Source organism: Echinops telfairi, unplaced genomic scaffold (assembly GCF_000313985.2).
Source record: "Echinops telfairi isolate 266 unplaced genomic scaffold, ASM31398v2 ScPeMD7_3509;HRSCAF=4178, whole genome shotgun sequence".
NCBI lineage: Eukaryota > Metazoa > Chordata > Mammalia > Afrosoricida > Tenrecidae > Echinops > Echinops telfairi.
This window is the reverse complement of record NW_022107407.1, coordinates 944,509-965,019: the sequence shown is the minus strand read 5'-3', so window position 1 is coordinate 965,019 and position 20,511 is coordinate 944,509. Positions and strand designations below refer to the sequence as shown.

General features: G+C 37.1%; 1 protein-coding gene and 1 pseudogene across 1 annotated transcript in view; both read right to left on the bottom strand.

The window, feature by feature from the left end:
- RYR2 (ryanodine receptor 2) overlaps positions 1 to 20,511 on the bottom strand; it is an 805,653-nt gene that overhangs the window by 347,833 nt on the left and 437,309 nt on the right. Inside the window, exons 29-30 of the mRNA XM_045294222.1 lie at positions 4,534 to 4,742; positions 2,681 to 2,855 (exon numbers count right to left, since the gene is read on the bottom strand). Coding sequence (XP_045150157.1) covers positions 2,681 to 2,855; positions 4,534 to 4,742 — 384 coding nt within the window. The remainder of the gene's footprint in view (positions 1 to 2,680; positions 2,856 to 4,533; positions 4,743 to 20,511) is intronic.
- On the bottom strand, positions 14,815 to 15,457 carry LOC101641959 (annotated as a pseudogene).

Here is a 20,511-nt window from a genome sequence, read left to right as displayed (position 1 = left end):
TACTTTGGCATAAAATGAACATTCTAATGCTCTATCCCAGGTTCTTGGTTAATTCAGATAATAGAGATGACTGGATTAAAAAAATTTAACATTGTACTCCATTTTGAAACCACCACTTTGTCGATAATAATTTTGGAAATTTATGTTATTAAAAACTCTGATCTTTTAGGCTTGTCTATACCACCAGCAAAAGTCCTCACACTCCCACGCTGTGTAAATGTTTGCAGTTCTGGAATTCATTAGATTAGAAGAGATATGGAATAAGAAAAAGAATATAGTGACTTTCTCATAGAGCTGGATATATAGAATTGAAATATTGAATTTTATTTTGGTATAATGCCTTTCTAATTTTTTAGTTAAATAAAGTAATAGTAATTGGAGACATCATGACATTTGTTTGTCCTTCTCTAGAAAAATAAACACCTGACAGCATTTTACCCAGAAGCACCTTTTTAGTGCTGTATGGGAATACCATTACTTCTAATAACTAATATATATTCAACATGTGCAAAACTATCTTCAGATATACATACAAAGTTATCTTAATATATACAGGTGTCATTCATTTTCAAAATGGCCTTTGAAACAATATTCTCTTCTCTTTACCAGTATATAAAACTTAACTTTCAATTAGCAAGGCTCTTAAATAAAGTTTGATTTTCACTCAATTCACCAATTATTTTACATTAATTCCCCTATATTACATTACCTTAACTATAAGCTCAAATGGTTAAAATTAAATAATGTCTAAACTTTTGCCCAAAATATTCAAAATAAATCCCTCCTCATGTTTTAAATTATCCCATGAATATAGTATATATTTAAGTGATTCAAGCGTCAAATTAAGAAACCTAAGAAATTTCTAGGATAGTTCTCACTGCTAATTCTTGGCAAAACAAAATATTCAATGATGCTGGTTTTCAACATTGTCATTCGTTTTCAAAATGTCTACTATTTTATAATTATTTTCATCTTTACTCCAAATATCTAGTACTCCAATCTTGTCCTTGGTTTTTTGTCTTCCCTCAGCAAAGTGATTCACAACCTTGAATTATTTTACCTCCATGTTCTAACTTTTAATTAGGGAGACTCCCTAATTAGCTCTTTAACATAATGTTGGGATTACAGAGTGACTTCAGTGATAATAATTACGGGTATTCTGATATACCCAGAAAAGTGGATATTTGAAATGGGACAGACTCTCAGTTCTGATTTGAACTGTGTTCCCCGAAAAGATATATTTAAGTTCCAATCCATGCAACTGTGAGGGTGACCTTGTGTGGAGGGATGAGGTTTTCCCTTTCCGATGTCATTAGTTAAATTAATGAGATCATAAGAGAGTAGTGTGAATTGAATCAAAGAATAGGCATGGCAAGAGAACCACATACACATGGAGGAAGATGCTGTATGGCAAAAGAGATGGGTGTATGTATTAGCAGCAATGGAGCACCAAGGAATACCAGTAACTACTAGATACTTCTTTGAGAATATTTCAGGAACGTGAGCTTTATGGCAGTGAGGAGGCATGGAACAGTTCTTTACTCAAAGACCTCGGAAGGTATTGGCATCCCTTGCCCCTGAATATGGACTTATAACCTGTAGAACTCTGAAAAAATAAATGGCTGTGCTTTAAACTCACCAATCTTGCACTATTTTGTTATAATAGCCCTAGGAAAGTCAGACATCCTAATCCTCAATTTATAGTCCTGGGTGGTGCAAATGGCTGACAATCTCAGCTACCAACCAAAAGGACAGAAGATCATGTCTGTAGAGTTTGTTGATATACTGCTAAAAAAGCTGCCACTGAAAACCTTGTAAGTACATATTAGGATCAACTTGCTAGAAACTGAAAAAAAAAAACCTTAATTCAATACCATGCTGAAAACCACTATTCTGTACACATATCAATCATCTAACTTCACTGTCACTATATCAATTATCTAACTTGTCACTATTTCAGTGGAGAGTAAAAAGGGTATTGTACTTCTACAGTGACAAATGATCTGGGTTTGTTTGCTTTTTTAAGTCAACATGATAGAATTCACAATAGAAGTTAGGCATTATTCTTCTGTCATTTGGTGTATTTTCTGACTAAAGCTGTGCATATATTTTAATTTCAAAAATAATTGGTTTTTTTTCATGAAAAATAATTCTATACTGCCTTGTAAGAACATCAATGCAACTTTTTTCCTCTTTTTTCAGATGGAAAATGCAAAATCACTCTATTATTTCTGACCATTATAATTGTATTTATGTATCTCATAATTATTATAATTGTATGTATGTATCTTTCTTAGAGAAAAACTCACAATTTTGAAAACTCATGTCATGGGTCATTTACATAAGACAAGACATGTATACACTGCATACTTTGTAAATGTCATATTGGGATTCCAAATGAAAATCTAACATTTGTGTGAAAATTATTTTTACCTTGCCATACATTTTTAGAAGCTATTTCTGCATATTGGAGTCTAGATCATTTTTCTGCTACAGTAATTTCAAGGATATATGCTCAAATAAGCCATATGGCACATTTGTGATTTAAAATGACAATTCATCTGCTCACTCATCCTCAGACATAACTGAGGTTATAATTCCTGGTTATAATGCTTGAGAGCCAATACCTTTGCTTTGTTCTAATCCTGAAGACAACACAATATGCAGTGCACTTACTTACCATCTCCAACCTCAAAGTCTTTGAAAGCCAGTTCTGATCCAGAATCATCAAGAAGGATTTCCCCATTCAGTGTGAACATCATGGTATGCTCATTCATATCAACCATGCACCCCACTACATCGCCTGCTTGCCAAGAGCGCCCATAATGCTCATTTCCCTGGTGCCACCGCTGAGCCTAGAAGGAAGAAGGGCCACGTGTCATGAACAATTAACACTCACTAGGAAAACCCACTACCAGACCATACTGTTTACATGGCAGTAGCATGAACTCTTGCCAGCCCATCCATCTATTACAATGTCCTAAGGGGTACAGAGTTGTCTGGGAATGTTCATTAAATATTGAGAAAAAGCAAATGCTGCTTCATGATTTTGAGAGTCTACCTTTTTTTTTTAAAATCTAACTTTAAATACATTATATTAAAAGAAAAAAATACATAAAGAATTTTCTTGTCTGTATGGATTGTTTTTCTTTCATTGCACACATTGAAAAAGTCTAAACTAGGAATCAAGAAGAAAATGACATTCTAAATTCCATCTATTTCAAAATACATGCTCTCTACTCATAATCAGTGAACTGGTTTCCAAGACCCCATCTTTATGTGAAAATCAACATTTTGTGAAAATAGAGGATGAATACATATGACTAGAAAATGGAAGATGATTGCATCAGTATGTAACTTCTAAAACCATTATTATATATCTGACTACTTATATTATTACATAATTGCAAATACATCATTACAAACTACTGAAAATCATGGCCCAGTTGAAACGCAACCTCATCCATTCCAGGTGGCATTACTCTTAATCTGTATCTCAGTGTTTGTTACTGCCAGATGTACATAATTAATGTGAAATAGTCAGATAGCAGATTGTTTACTATTATAATAAATATGAAATATTGTATATCAAGATAGTTGATAAGTGAATACAGAATGTATTATTAACCTAATGTGTGTGTGTGTGTGTATTATCACACCCACTGCCATGGTCAATTCTGACCCATACTAACCCTATATAGGTGTCTGAATCTACATATCTCTCTGGGAACAGCTTCATCTTTCTCTTGCAGAATTTTTTAGCCATTGACCTTTCAGTTAACAGTCAAACACTTAATAGCAACAGCAGGACTCCTTATATTTAACCAAAAAAATTTTAATCAATATACATATATGTAGCAAGACATGTGTATACATACATGTATGTCCACAAACTTTAAATTTTTATTTCATAGTATTTTAGACATATAAAATAACCTTTGCTATTTATGAAATATATGAGTAAATAAACAGTTTAACAAAGAGAAATTACTAATAATGATGACATTGAAAAAAAATTGTGATTATAAACAATATTGTCTTAAATTTTCTTGTGACTTTTAACTCCTTATACAGATTAATTACTGCTTAGAGATAACATATACACTAAGAAAATGTTTTTTGATACCATAGAGAGGCATTGTTTTAGTTCTTGAATTTTCCACTGTTTGTGAGATGAAGAAAATACCTTCAGAGCACAAAGACACCGGTTTGCTAATAAATTATATTTCCAATTTTGGTCTCTAGAGTCCTGACATTATTAATACCAGGGAGAACCCAGCAATGTCAGGGAGGTGGGCTGGGGAGGTGATGACGGGGGAAAGACAACACTTTTGTGCCTCGGTCACACTTACTCACTCATTGTTTTCAATTTGATTCTGATACACAGAGACCCGATAACGGCCCCCGTGGGTTTCTGAGATTGTAACTGTTAACAAGAATCGAAAGCCTTGTCTTTCTTCTCCCTGGAGCACAAGAGCCTGAACATGTACATTCTAGAAATGTGAAGCCTACTTCACTGCAAACTCCACTCACCTTAAAGCCATCAAAGGCAAAAGCATGTTCATCAGAGCCAAGCTCCTGATCAGGTTGACAAGCTGGCCGGCTCCAGCCAACTCTCATGTCTCCAGCAGTGACAGTCTCAAATTCAAAATACCACCTTCCTGCCTTGACAGAATAGGTCTTCTCAGCCCGGAAGATTCGGAACCTTTCTCCTGTGCCACTACAAACTTCAGCTCTGGCAGCTGTGGATTTTAAAAAGAATCTGGTGGTCATTGGATGCAACAGCAAAGAAGGGAAGATATATCTGCCAAATACAACAAACGCAGTGCCGTCTAGTCAACTCCAACTTGGTCACCCTTCAGGTAGAAGTGCCCTATCACAGAGTTTAGAAGTCTGAAAATCCTTTTGGAAGCAAACTGACCTATCTTTCTCCTGAGGAACTGTCAGGTCCAGTCACTAAAGAACTAAAGCTTAGTTCTTTAACCACTATGTCATTAAAACTACAGTGATGATATAGATACCTCCTATTCTTATTTTGTTTCAGATTTTACAAAGTGTTGTCATACAGTTGATCAGCATGGTCCGAACTAACTAAGTTGAGGAGGGGCGCAGTTGAAGAGACTGGTGACTAAACATCAATAACATGTAACGTGGTGTGGTTAATGCTGCCATCAGTAGCCCTTGTTGGAGGGAGCTGATTACTTTTTAAAATTTCTTGGATAGTTTTACTGTTTTTTTATGGAGAATACTAATACATTAATTGGTAGCTTGGTATTATTGGAAGCTGAAATAACCTTAGGGAATTAATTAAAAAGAGGCAATTCAAAATTGATCTAGACTCTTCTAAATAAGAAATTAGTAGACATGTACAAGTGAAGGAAGAGAGGGAATGAGAGTAATTATATAGAAGAAAGCTTAATTACAGTTTTAGCATTGATTTGATAGGGCCAACACAGAACGTTAAAAGTAGTCTAAGCTCTACTAGTCACTAATACACACAGAGTTATATCATATATATAATTATAAGGTTAGACTAAGGTAAAGATAAAATGACTTAAGAAGTTCTACTATATAATAGGAGCTTATGTTCATAACTGCATTGTGAAAATGTGGTAGTAAAGATAGAGCACACACAGCTGAACTACATCTGTGGATTAATGTTTCAGATAGTGTGGTTAAGTTTCTGAATAAGCAATATAGCACTTTCTATTTCCCCCATACGTATAAAAGCATGGATACCGGACAGCATGGCAGCTCCAGCTGATGCTTATTTTCTAGTAATGACAGATTTGTATTTGTATTTGTAGTCAAAACACTGCCTTATGCACATATACGTGCAAATTGCACTTACATGCCCTACGATACATTCAAATACTTTAGTGTAAGCTAAATACATTAACAGAGTTAAACATTTTTAGACATATAATACTATGTTGAATATGTTCAAATGCTGTGATGAGAGAAGATTGGCTTTTGAAATATTCAAATACAATATTTCTTAACAGCTGAGATTTTTTAAAGATAGGCTAGTAAATTACTTTCTGAGGAAAAATATACCATCATATTTTAGGATATTTAAATAGTTACCTATGATTAAGATAATCATAACTCCTGCAATACTTAAAAAACACAAGAAAAGTCACATTTTCATTCAGTTAGTATTTTTTTTAAATACAGCATTCTAATCCATTCTTTCTCAAGATCATGAGTGTATCTGCCTAACTAATCCAGAAGACAGACAGAGGTTATGAGTTACACAGATATTTGAAGATATTTTCCAGGGAAGAGAAAAGTACTCAGGCCATTATTTTTTTTATTAACATCAATATTGGCAAATAAAACTTTACATTATATTCTAGAACACATGAATAGATTCAATTCTCATTTCTTAAGTATGAAACATTCAAGCTTTTAGAAAACTCAACAATTGGAAAAGCCCTACTTATGTTTCTATGGCATAATTTCCATAGTGATGTACACTGTGATCAAGGAGGCAAAAACATGTTAATATTAGAATAAGTCAAATATTTTGAAAAATATATTTTACCTAAAAGACACAACAGACCACTTTTTCACCAGCCCATTATAAATTTCCTTTAGTGACAGGAGAAATATGAGGCTCCCTGCTCCTACGAAGCTTTATTGCTTTGGTAACCCTGAAGAGGAGTTCCACGGTACCTTCTAGGGTTACTTTGAGTTGGAGTCAATAGGATAGCAGTGGTTATTTGGGGTTTTCTTTAACACTAAGATATACTTCTAACTCACTTTAATTGCAATTGGCAACAAAAATTGGGAGGACTACATAGAGAATGAGTAGTGATAAGTAACAGCGAGACTGAATTTTTCTGTCCTGATACTTTTTTGTTATGTTGTGTTTTTCTTGCCACTAAGCTGCTGCATTCATTGAAGATCTACAATCTAGGCTTGACATGAAAATGTTATTCACAGACATCATCATGAAAAGGATTTCACAGTAATTTACTTTTTACATCATTATTTAACTTTCATGGATCTCCATGTGAATGTCTATGTAGTTCGTACTATACAATCTATAATATTTAGGTCACTCTAGGGAAGTTTATGAGCACAACGTAAAGAAGCAGGTGGTCACTATTCTGGTTTTTCAAAAAGTCCTAATGTTAATGAAAATCCTAATATGGTTTCCCAGTCTCATCCTTTACTGTACTTACTCTGTATTTCAATTAACTAGACTATTAAATCAGGGGGGAAGTGAGGGTTTCCGTATGCCCATCAAAATGTTTAGTCTTGAGAACTCACAGAGGCCATTCCATTCTGCCCTATCAGGTCTCTGTTAGATGGAATATATTTAATGCAGTCAAGAGTGAGTGTCTGCATCTATTCACCTCCTCCTACAGTCTATGAGTGGCACAAACAGGTAAGCACCTGATTCCTAACTGAAATGTTATAGATTTTAATTCACCCAGTGGTGTCTGAAAAAAAAAGGGGGTTGGTGATGTACATCTGAAAAATCACAGCTATTGAAATTCTTCTTAATACAATTAAATGATTAAATTTCATGATATATGAAGCACATAATGATGGTAATATAATTGAAAAAGGAAAGCGTATCGAAAACAGTTCCATCCTGATATACATAACCAAATGGTTTTCTACTTTTTCACAAGATAAGGTAAAATAAAGGGTTAAATAGTGTAAATATAACTCTTATTTTTAACTCTATAATTTACTGAAACATTATTATTAATGGTAACATTATTTTTAACTAAGTCTATATTTTATCATATCATATGGAAATTCTTTCTTACAGGAATCTCTACTTGCTGATATTCTGATCCCTTCAATTTCTAACTCACATGATTTCTGTTCCTTCACTGATTCTGCCAGTAGGATGATCAATATTTCTTTCTCTTTTTTTCATTAAAAAAATTGAACTCTTCCCATGAGGTAGGCATGCTCTCTTGAATTCCAGGACACAGTGGTGAATCTCTATTATGGAATATATACCACCCATTGCTCAAATACATTTATTAAGATAGCTGGTCAATTAATGGTCAGTAGCTTTATTTGATTAACTTTTTTTTCCCTCTGTTCTCAAGTTTTTAAAATACAAAGACTTTGACTCTTCCAATTCAATGAACAAAAAATTCATTTTGGCTTCCATTTTCATCTGTACATCTTCCTTTACATCTTTCATCTAACATCTTGCTCTGTCATCCTCACTTGGTACACGAACCTCAATCTTTGTCATATTTCACTGTCTTCATTCTCAGCATTTATACCTGCTCTGCTGCAGATTGATGAAAAACATGCATACGCACACATACAGTGGCACCAATATTAGCTCATAGTCTCCAACCTCAATTGTTAATGTCTCTGCAGTCTCAATCTGTTTGAAATCTGCTTTGCATCCATCTCTCAAAGAACCTGTTTATCAAGGGCAGGAGACGAGCCAGTCAGGGTGCAGTTTAACCGATGAAACATACCTCTTTCCTCTAGTTCTTTAATGCTTCCTTCCCCCCATCATAACTCCAATTCTGCCTTACAAATATGGCCAGACCAGAGCATGTACACGGGTACAGATAAGAGCTGGAAATGCAGGGAATCCAGGACACATAAAGCTCTCAAGAATGATACTGAGAATAGCCATAACAGGAGGGGAAGGGAAAGGTGGGGAAGAAAGGGGAACCCATTACAATGATCTACTTATAACCTCCTCCCTGGGGAACAGACAACAGAAAAGTGGGTGACGGGAGACATTTTTCAGTGTAAGACATGAGGGGGAAAAAAGTTATAAATTATCAAGGGCTCATGAGAGAGGGCAGATGGTGGAGGGAGGGGAAAAAATGAGGAACTGATACCAAGGACTCAAGTAGAAAGAAAAAGTCTTGAAAATTATGGCAACAAATCTGCAAATGTGCTTGACACAATGGATAGATGGATTGTGATAAGAGTTGTACAAGTCCTTGTAAAATGATTTTTAAAAAGATTCTGTCTATAATGTTTACATCATTATGACACAAAGGAAAAGAAAAACAAGAACAAAAAATTCCAAAGATCCTATTCTCTAAAAAAAAAAGGAGCACTCTAGCAAATTTGTAAAAATTAACTTTTGCAGAACTCAGGAAATCCATCAGTGGCCTATAGCAATCCAGGAACTCCATCCAAAAAAACCCAACAGAATCTAGGCAGTAACAGTGACTTTTGGGGCACTTCAAACTTGATTTTATCTCATTTCCTGTTTTTAGATGCTTGAGACCACTAGGCCCCTCTATCACAATGTAAAGGGACAGAATAGAATAAAAGTTCTTCCAAATCCTAATTCCATGGTAACTGTCTGGATTTGTACTTTTTATTTGAAAATCAATTAATAAGACCTACCACCCACCCACCTTTTCTATGGAAGCACTAGAGAGGATAGGTTGTAAGCAATTGAAAAGTTATGCATGTTTGGGGTGACAAAAGCAATTGATAATTGTTAGGGTAATCAACCATTTGACACTAAAAGGGCAACATTAATTCAAGATCAAAATTCCGATTAGGAATTAAGGAGGAATGGAAAACGAAAGCACAGGGGGTAAGTGGAATAGGTGGTGTTACATTGAGGGGACTATAAAAAATGAGATGAAACAAATGCTGATCAAAACCCTTAAAAAGGAAAGCTGAAGAATAAAATGCTCATAGAAAACTATGAAAAGGTCCAACATAATCTTGATCCTAGGCAGCCAGGTACACAAGCGTCCTGAGCTATATACATGACCAAATAAAACCCTAGAAGACTGTACATTCTCACATCTGGCTTGACCTTAAGATTGGACATAAGCAGTAAATGAATCCCAAGGTAAAGTTTTAATCTACCTGACTGAATATTAAAGGTATTTCTCACACCCACATCTATACATCCCCAAAACACATACAGGCCACTCTGCAGAGATACGCATATTTATAACTTCCAAAACTTTAAGGAATACTCTGTCTAATCACTAACTAGCCACTAGAATAATGGAACAGCGTCTTTAGTAGGTACACACAAAACAAAACTTTACATAATTAAGAAAAATCACTATATTAAAATGTACAACAAACATCAACAGAAAAAGTGTGGGCTACGAGAATCCAGTTTTCAGTGTATTATTTAAAATGTTCAATTTTTAAGAACAACAAAATAATGTGCGACATGTAAAAATTCAAGAAAGTATGACCTATACACACATGTAGAGAGATAAACAATCAATAGAAATTGTCACTAAGGAATTATTAAACAAAGACTTAAACTATTTTAAATATGCTAGAACATCCTTCCTTTCCAGTTTTTTCAGTCACCATTAGCTTTCTTCATGAATGTCGTTCTTCATGTCATCCCACAGTTCATCAGATCTTCTGTCATCAGTGTTCAATGCAGCATGTCTGTTCTTCTGATATGCTTGAGATTCAGGATGGATATACTTAAAGTTGTATTTTGGCTCTGGTGGACTTGTTTTTGTTTTCTTCAACTTCAACCTGAACTTACATTGGAACAATTGATGCTGTGTTCCACAGTCAACCCCTAGCCTGGTGTTAGCTGCTGATTTTGAACTTCTCCATTGATCTTCCCACAGATTTAGTCAGTTTGATGTCCTTTTTTACCATCTGGGGAAGTCCACATATATTGTCATTATTTGTGCTGTTGAAAATATGTTATTTGTGATGAACAAGTCATTGGGTTTGCCAAATTCTATTATGTGAACTCCAGCTTCCTTTCTATCACCAAGACAATATATTTTACCTACTGTTCCTTCCTCTGTTTTCAATTTTTGCATTCCAATTGTCAGTAATTTTAAATGCATATTGATTGCATGTTGTATCAACTTGAGACTCAAAAATGATAGAATTCTTCAATTTTTTTATCATTAGCGTTGGTGGTTGGTGCTTAACTTTGAATTATAGTAGTATTGATTAGATTTCATTGTAAGTGGATACATATTCACCTATCACAGACAGCATTGTTTTTCAAGATAGATCTTGAAATGTCCATTTTGACAATGAATATAATGCTATTCCTCTTGATTGTGTTATGCTCAGTATAGTAAACCATGTGATTTTCTGATTAAAACTTGCCAATACTGGTCTGTTTCAGCTCATTAATTCCTAACCATAGATCTTTATGAGTTTATTTCCTTTTTTATGACCTCCAACTTTCCTAGATTCACTTTATGTATTCCAAGTTCTGATTATTAATTGATGTTTTCAGCTGTGTCTTCTCATTTTGAACCATCCCCATCACCAAAGAAAGGTCCTGACTGTGTTATTACCACAGGCCTTTCTCCAGGCACATCATTAGAATTGACTCTTCTTTGAGGAGGCAGCTCTTCCCAGTCAAATTGCCTTTCAATCTGAGGGGTTTGTCTTTTGGCCTTATCTCTGACAATAGTCTGCTTCTATTCATTATATTTTAATTAATTAATAATATTTTGTTGCTATCAATGGGGTTTTCAGTGGATAATCCCTCCATAGTGGACAGTCCTTCTAAGTAGTTTAAACTTATTCTGGAAGCTCTGCTGGAGCTTTAGGTGACCCTGTTAGTATTTAAAATGCCAATGACATAGCTTTAAACATCACAGCAACCCACAAGCCACTACAGTATGACAGACTGAGAGGCAAGTGATGCAGTCTGAATAATATATAGAGAAAAGAATGAAGAGATATACTGAGATATTACAGAGCTGTGAAATACCATTAAGCTTACCAATATAGGTATAATGTGAGTCTCAGAAGGTGAGTAGAGAGATAAAGGGGGACACAGAGAACAGTGGAGGAAATAATGGTCAAATACTTCCTAAGTTTAATTTTAAAAATACTAATCTACACATTCAAGAAGCTCAATATACTTAATGTAGGATAACTTAAAATATCTACACCTACAAAATAAATAATTTAAAAGTAGAGATTTAAAGACACAAGAGAGAACTGACTCATCACATGGAAGTGATTAAAAGCTGATTTCTCATCTAAAATCATACAGCTCAAAAGGAAATGGGATTAAATATTCAAAGTTGAAAGAAAATAGACTATTAACCAAGAATGCTATATCCAGAGAATATTCAATGTTCTCATCAACATGCCTATCCAGTCTAACTTATTTCAATTTTTCTCTCTTAGCAAAGAAACTCACTTTGTATTTAAATGAGAGTAATGACACCATAGGAATTCTCTCAACACCCCCACTCCCTGATTTTCCATAAAAACTGCATTCTCTCCAGTCCTTAACCCTTTCCCATGAACCTATGTTCTCCATTTGATATGAGACAATCTCTTCACCATGTTTCCAATTTTATTCTCGCCTACATTTCATCTCCTCCCTTTCTATTGATACTTTCCCTTGGCATATAGATATGCTCAAATATTTCCCCTTAAAAGTAATAGCTTTAGGTAAGACACAAAGAATATGCTGCAAGACACCCAACCCTGCGGAAGATACTGGATGGCTCACAATTGCCAGAGGATCAACCTCCACCAACCACAAGCAAGAGAAAACCGCACAGCCCATCTCCTTCCAAAACCCAACATGCCAGCAACAATTACAAGATAACATAGAAACTTCTCACACAAACGCAGCACACTAATATGAAGAGAGATAGGAAAACACCCAAAACGCAAGACATGGTATAACGACAATGAATCCACAGATTGTGATAATAACTATGAAACCCAATGGACTCAATTCATACATTTAAAGAAAAAAGCTGGAAGACTGACTCAGAAAACATAACCCATCAGTCTGTTGCCTGCAAGAGACACATTTTAAGCACACAGACAAAAATAAACTAAGAATAAAAGGCTGGTGGAAAGTATACTAGGCAAAGGGCAACTTAAAAAAAGCAGGGGTGGCAATCTTAAGCTCTGACAAAATGGTCCTCAAATTTCAAACCATAAAATGAGACAAGGAGGAACACTATATAATGCTCAAAAGTTCAGTAAACCAAGAACCAGTTAGCATATTGAATACTTACGTACCCAACAATGAAGCAGAAAATTTCATTAAACAAACTATTAAAAAGATGAAAAAAGAAATCACGGGTTCAACAATCACAGTAGGTGACTTTAATACTCTGCTATCAGAGAAAGATCACTGGGGAAGAAGCTCAGCAAAGAGGCTAAAGAGCTAAACAATGTAATTAGGTAACTGAGCCTGACAGACATTTATAGAGCTTTCCATCCAAATGCAAAAAAAAATCAAATCTTCTCAAGACCACATGGATCATTTTCAAGAATAGACCACATGCTGGTACACAAGTCAAGCCTGAGTAAATTCAAACACACAGAGATTATTCAGACATCTTTCTCAGATCACCATGCCATAAAGCTGGAGATTAATAAAAGGATGACCAGAAAATCAAGGGCAATCAATTGGAGAATGAACATTGATCTCCTGCAACATGAATGAGTACAGTCCCAGAATAGAGAGGATGTTAGGAAGTTTCTAGAAACTAATGAGAATGAGAATACAACATATCAAAACTTTTGGAATACTGCGAAGGCAGTTATCAGAGATAGCTTGATATCAATAAGTGCACATATGAAAAAAGAAGAGAGGCTTATGACAGATACGTTATCACAAAACCAATAACATTACAACTGGCAAATAGCAAAAGAAAAGACATAATAAAAATCAGAGCAGAGTTAAACCAGTGGGAAGACAAGAGAACAATTCAAAAGATAAATGCAACAAAAAGCTGGTTCTATGAAAGGATGAACAAAATTGACAGACTGCTAGTGAATCTAACCAAGGAAAGGAAGGAACGAACATCAATAGCCAGGATGAAGGATGAAATATGGGTAATTACAACATACCCCAACAAGATCAAAAGGATAATCACAAAGTACTATGAAAGGCTATATTCTAATGGATTCAGAAATGTGGAAGACATGGATAGATCTTGGAAAATCAGTCCCTTCTTAGATTATCTCAGACAGAGGTCAAGAACCTCAACAAACTCATAGTGAAAGAAGAAACAGAGTTATCAAGAAGCTATCAACTAAAAAAAAAATGCCCCTGGGCCAGATGGCATCACAGCAGAATTCTACCAACATCATAGTTAATAAAGACAAAACAATCCCACTGAAAAAGAGTACAAGACAAGGAGGGCCCTCGTCTCTATTTCTATTCAATATTGTACTGGAGGTCCTAGCTAACAACATAAGACAGTGGAAGGATATTAAAGGTATCCAAATGGGAGAGGAGGAGGTGAAAATATTACTATTTGCAGATGACATGGTCCCATGCATTGAAAACCCCAAAAGCTCCACAATAGGTGTACTGGAAGCGTGGCAGGATACAAGATCAACAAACAGAAGTTGGTAGGTTTGCTATACACATTGGACAGGAGCATGGAAGAGGAGATCAAGAAGGAAGTACCCTTCACAGTAGCCAAGAACAAAATGAAATAACTAGGAATATATATATATATATATATATATATATTTCCCAATTATATTAGTCTATTTATTCTTTTGATAATCTCTTCCATTTTTAGGTGATGAAATGCTTAAGGATCCACTTTAGATGCCAGCACCGCTAAAAACATGGTCACTCCCTTTATTTAAACTCAAAATTAAGCCTTTGGACTCTTGTCTCTATTTGGATCCCTGTAGTTTGGCTGTGGCAGGCCTCTAGAGACAGCCTCACACTGAAATGGCCAGTCTACACGTGGCTCTGACTTCTCCAGGAGCACTACAAGGAGAATTTAGTTTACTGATAGTCAACCAGGAGGCGTTCTCAAGTGAGTTTAAATGCATTTTACTTTTAGACAACCTACACGACATGGTTGTTTTTCCTTAAAAAAAAAAAGCCTCTGCTCCAAATAAATCAAGGTCAAAAGTAAATGAAAAGCTCACGATGACATCAGTTCCGTTTGTCTAAGTCCTGGTGTCGTGTGGATGAACAGCAGCCGGTTAGGTTGAGAGGCATTGGTCGTGAGTTGCCCACTTGTTAACATTTCTCCATCTCTAAGCTATCCTTAAAGAAGATCATATATGGGGTCACACTATCTTCACAGTAGTCCAGCAGTGCAACCATGCCATCTGGATTCATATTCTCACCAATAAAGAACTGGTAGTTTTTGAAGTTTGCAAGGATGTTCTTGATTTGTTCTGCAGCCCCTGTTATAAAAGGCTTTACTCTTTCTGGTTTCTGTTTGCCTTAGATTGATTTCATGTAGTCTTTGATGTACTTCTTGTAGGCTTCTTTTGTGAAGCTGGTTTCCTGCAAGTGATGGTTCATGACAATATCAACACCAGTGACCACGGTGCTATCTGCTGCATCGCCATCGGGGCCTTCAGCTGAGGCGTTACGACCAATGAGGGAGTCATCGATGTTACCTTCGGTCCTACTGAACATCTTCCCCTCCACTTCCAGACACAGCCCATCTGCGATCTCCCGGATCTTGAAGATGTCGGAGAACATCTCATCATGGCTGATGAGGTCCCGGTAGATGATCATGATGGTGGCTAAAGGGAGACAGCGGCGGCGCTAGCTTAGGAGGAGCCCGGAGCTCTGAGCAAGCGCGGTGCGGCTGGAGCAGTGCGCTGGGGGAGGGGGGAGCGGGTGGAAAAGCCCTAAGAATATATTTAACAAAAAAAATAATGACCTACACCAGGAAAACTACAAGACCCTACAACAGGAAATCAAAAGCAAACGCTACAAATGGAAGAACATCCCATGCTTGTGGATTGGAAGACTCAACATAGTAAAGATGTCAATCCCACCCAAAGCACTTTATATATTTAATGCTCTTCTGACATAACAAAGGACTTATTAATAAAATCTACAATACTCTCATGGCCTGCAAAAAGAGGAAAACAGTTAACCCCTTGAGGAAGTGGACACAATAACTGAAAAGAAGCTTCACTAGGGAGAAGACTCAGAGGGCCAATAAACATGAGAAAGTGTTACTGTTCATTAGCCATAAGAGAAATGCTATCAGAGAGATGCAAATTAAAACCATGATAAGTCACTTAATACCCTTGCGGATAGCCTAAATCAGAAGATTAGAGTGCAACAAATGTTGGAGATGAGACAAGAACGCTCCTCCACTGCTGATGGTCATGTAGATATGTACAGCCTCTGTGGAAAGCAATCTGGCGCTATCTAAAACAAATGGAAATTCATCTACCTATGGCCCAGCTATCCCTCTACTGGGCATATACCCAGAAGAGGTAAGAAATAGATGACAACCAGTTTTCTGAACTCCAATGTTTATTATGGCACAATTCACAATTGCAAAGAGCTGGAAACAACCTAAATTTCCATCAATAGATAAGTGTATTAGTAAACTGTGGCACTTATACACAAAAGAGTACTATATGCAGCCTTAAAAAGCATTAATAATCACCTTAAATATGTCGTTTCATGGGAAGAGTTGAAGGAAATTATGCTAAGTAAAGTCAACCAATCACAAAAGGCTAAGTACAACATGAGTCCTCTGAGGTAAGGATAACCAGCACAGTAAGTTTAGAAGAAAAGCCAATGTACGGACTGAGGTACAGGCAGTTGGGTGGAGGTCAAACCAAACCCAAGGAAGCACATGCTAATTCAACATAAATTAGGGGAAAGGGGGGACAGCAGAGGGCAAAAAGAGAGATGAGAGTGAGAAGATGGCATGAGGGGAGTACAGCACAAACCCAACCAGGGGGAGAGTATTGGTTATGTCTCCACAGAATTGGGAGTGTGCATATAGACTCCAACACAATGCAGGAAAACACAAGGGCAGCATAACCGCGAGGAGGAATGCATGAAAAGATTGGGCTACAGGGCTGGTCCCAACCAGAGCTAAACTGACGCCTCCCTAGAAGTACATGACACAGAGAATAATGCTAAACCCACAGGTTGGGGTGAGGGGCCGGCATGTCATGGCCCACACAGTGGCAAACCAAGTAAGAAAAAGAGAAAGGAACAGTTGGTCTAGACCCCATATTGGCACATCAAGCCAAGAGGATGACTTCCCAGGATGGAACTGCTAAAGCACAGAGATGACTGTAGGGCCAACAATAGTTCATGACATGCTGTCCCCTTACTGGAACACACTGCTACAAAGGACAATACTGGGGACACATAGCAGGGACGAAATGCGTTCTGAACCCCATGCAGCAAGGCAAGCCAAGGAAACACAACAGATCAGTAACAGGAGCAAAGCAAAGACACAATGTCCCTAAAGAGCCCCCCAAATAGACTTCAGGCTAGGAGGGGAAGTTCCTAGAATTCCCCCAGAACCAATGGGGAGATAGTCATAAAGGTCAGCGGACAGACCTGGAAGCATGTATGCTGTTTTGCTGTTGTTGTTGTGGTTTTTTTGTTTCTGTTTGTTTCTTTTTTTTCCTTCTTATTCTCACATCTCTCTCTCTCTCTCTCTCTCTCTTTTTTTCTTTTGGTCAATCAGTTGTTTTCTATTTGTTTGGTCTATGCCATTGTTGGTATGCCTACTTACACAAGACAGGTATGAGAAGCAAGCTTAAGGAGAAAGTAATGGGACCAGTGGTCCCAGGGGGACTTGAGGGGAGAAGGGGTCAGAGGAAAAGTGTGGTGGACAATCAGTGCCATACACAGGAGAACAACTAGGGAATAAAAACCAATAACAAGGTGGATATAGAGCACTGGCGCAACAGCAATCTAGCTGAAAGAAAGTACTATGACACAGAAGTAGGGTAAGCATGAATATGGTACAGAAGGAAGGTAAAAGGAAACAGAGGAATGATCTAGGAAGCAAAGCTATGGATAGAGTTATAATCTCAGGGGTGTACGTATGTAAATACATTAACCCACAAAAATAGAGGTATTGGCCTATGGACATATATTTATATGGCAATACACTGAGGTATCGGATGGACATTGGGCCTCGACTCATACCCTCCCTCAATATAAGAACACGTAATTCTAATAAATTGGCAATCTGAGATGCTCACCCTCTCGACACAATCACTGAAGACAAAATGGATGCATAAGCAAATGTGGCAGATGGTGCCTGCCTACTAAAAGATAGTGTGTGCGGTCTTAAAGGTTTGAAGTGAAACAAGCAGGCATCCAGCAGAGAAACATAAAGCCCACATGGAAGAAGCACACCAGCCTTTGTGAGCATGAGGTGTCATCAGGACCAGGTAAAAGGTATCAGAAGACCCGTAACTATCAAACAAACAAAATCATATGGTTAAGAATGATGGGGATTGGAGCACATACCCAAAGTCCATCTGTAGACAATGGAACATACCCTATAGAGGGGCTACAGGGAAGAGATGAGTCAACCAGGGTGCAGTAAAGCACCGATGATACACACAATAGTCCTCTGGTTCCTTGAGGCTTCCTCACCCCCACCACTATGACCCCAATGATGCCTCTCACTTCAGACTAGACCAGAGCATGTACAGAACCGTAGATAAGAGATAAGATCTCACAATACGCACAACCCAGGAGCAGGAATGGGAAGAGAGATACCCGATAGGAAGGGTGAAGGCGGGGAGAAGGGCAAGAAGGGAAATCGATCACAATGATCAACACAACCCTCCAGGGGAAAGAACAACAGAAATCATGGGGGAAGGGAGACAGTGGTCGGTGTAAGATATGAAAATAATAATAATTTATAATCTATCAAGGGGTCATGAAGGTAGGGGCGAGGGAGGGAAAAAGAGGAACTGATACCAAGGGCTCAATAGAAAGTAGTTGTCTAGAAAAGAATGACGGCAACATATGTATAAATAAGCCTAATACAATTTATGTATGGATTGTCATAAGCATGTAAAATCTCTCAATAAAATGATTTTTAAAAAATCAGACTACATTTCTTGTTTCACATTTGCCAGCTTTAAATCATATATGATATTAAACCAAAAAGTATGAGCAAGAGTTTAAGGACTTTTTACTTTCAACTACATCCTTAAAGGTTTAATTTCAAGAAAATGTCTTTTTATAAAGCATTTTATAATTTACTATTTAGTAAAAATCCATATGCATAAAATGGAAACATTATCTGATAAAATACTGGAAGATGAGCTCCTCCATTTGGAAGACACTCAAAATGATAGTCGACCTTAATGACTTCCAAAGAGAAAAGCTCTCAGGGCATTCATTGGCTGGTATCACACAACTCAAATTAAAAGAAATAGCTGCAAAAAGTTTGTTCGTAAACAGAATATGGAATGTGTTATTGTCTGGTGCCATAAAGTTGGTTCTGACCCATAGCAACACTCCCTAGTCTTGTATACATCTTCATAATTGCTCCTATGTTTGAGCCCATTGCTATAGCCAAGGTATCCATCCATCTCATTAACAGCCTTCCTCTTTTTCTCTGCCTCTCTATTTTACCAAGCATGATGTACTTCTCTGAACATGCAATAGATAAAGTGTTAATATAGGAAAATTTGAAGTTGCCAGAAATAAAACTTCAAGATCAATATCCTGAGCAATCAAGAGTTGAAATGGACTTATATTAGTTGGAAAATATAACCATGGTGATAGAACCGACACAAAGAGTATGTGATAAAATTGTGTAAGACCAATGACCTATTCATTGGAAATGCCTTATTTTCAGCAACGTAATCTAAGATTATATACATGTACACCACTGAATGGAATATGCAAGAATCATATTGAATACAAGTATGGAACAATAACATTGCTCTTTTGCAAGTTCATATTGAAGCTAAACAATATTAAAACCAATGTATGAGAGCCAAAGTATGACCTAACATATACCCCACTAAAATTTAAAAATCATCTCAAGAAAAGACTTGATGAAAAGTTCAAAAATTATTGAAGGACATGATATATAAAGAAAATAAAAGTTTATTTTAAAAGAGAGAAAAGACAAAAATGGATGTCAGAAGAGAAACTTTATCTTGAGCATAAAATAACAAAAGAGCACAAAAGAAATGATGATGTAAATGAGCTGAGCACATCCTGGCCCACCAGGTCTTGAGGACAATGGCCCGAGGTGGAGCGGCCAGTCCACAGAGAGGAACTCATGGCCAGCCCCACTATGAGACATGATGCCCCTCACTGACTCATGGCCCTGTGGGGGACAACACCAGTGATACAGTGTGGGAATTCCACCCGATCTGATCCCGCCACACTGGGGCAAAGCACTGGGGGAGTGCAGTGGAACAGCAGGAGAGGGGAGCGGCAAGATCCCCAGGGAATGATAAGGGTGGACATTGGGGACAGGGCATGATGCCCAACAGGCTAGACTGGAAAGCACAAGCTTTTCTTTCTTGGTATATTTTAATTTGTTCTTTGTCAGTGGCTTGATTTTGTTGCTGTTTTGTTATATATTGTTGCTTGGTTTTGCTCTGTCTTGTTTGTGTGCATGTTGTTGTCTCCGCAGGTCTGTCTGGATAGGACAAGCCGGATGAAGAATCTGGAGGAGAAAGCAACGGGACTGAAAGTTCCAGGGGGACATGGGAGAGGGGGAGGTGGGGGGAAGGGAAGAGGTGTTAATAAACCCAGGGATAAGGTAACAACAAGTGATCCAAATTGGTGGGGAGGTGGGTGTGGGAGACCTGGTAGGG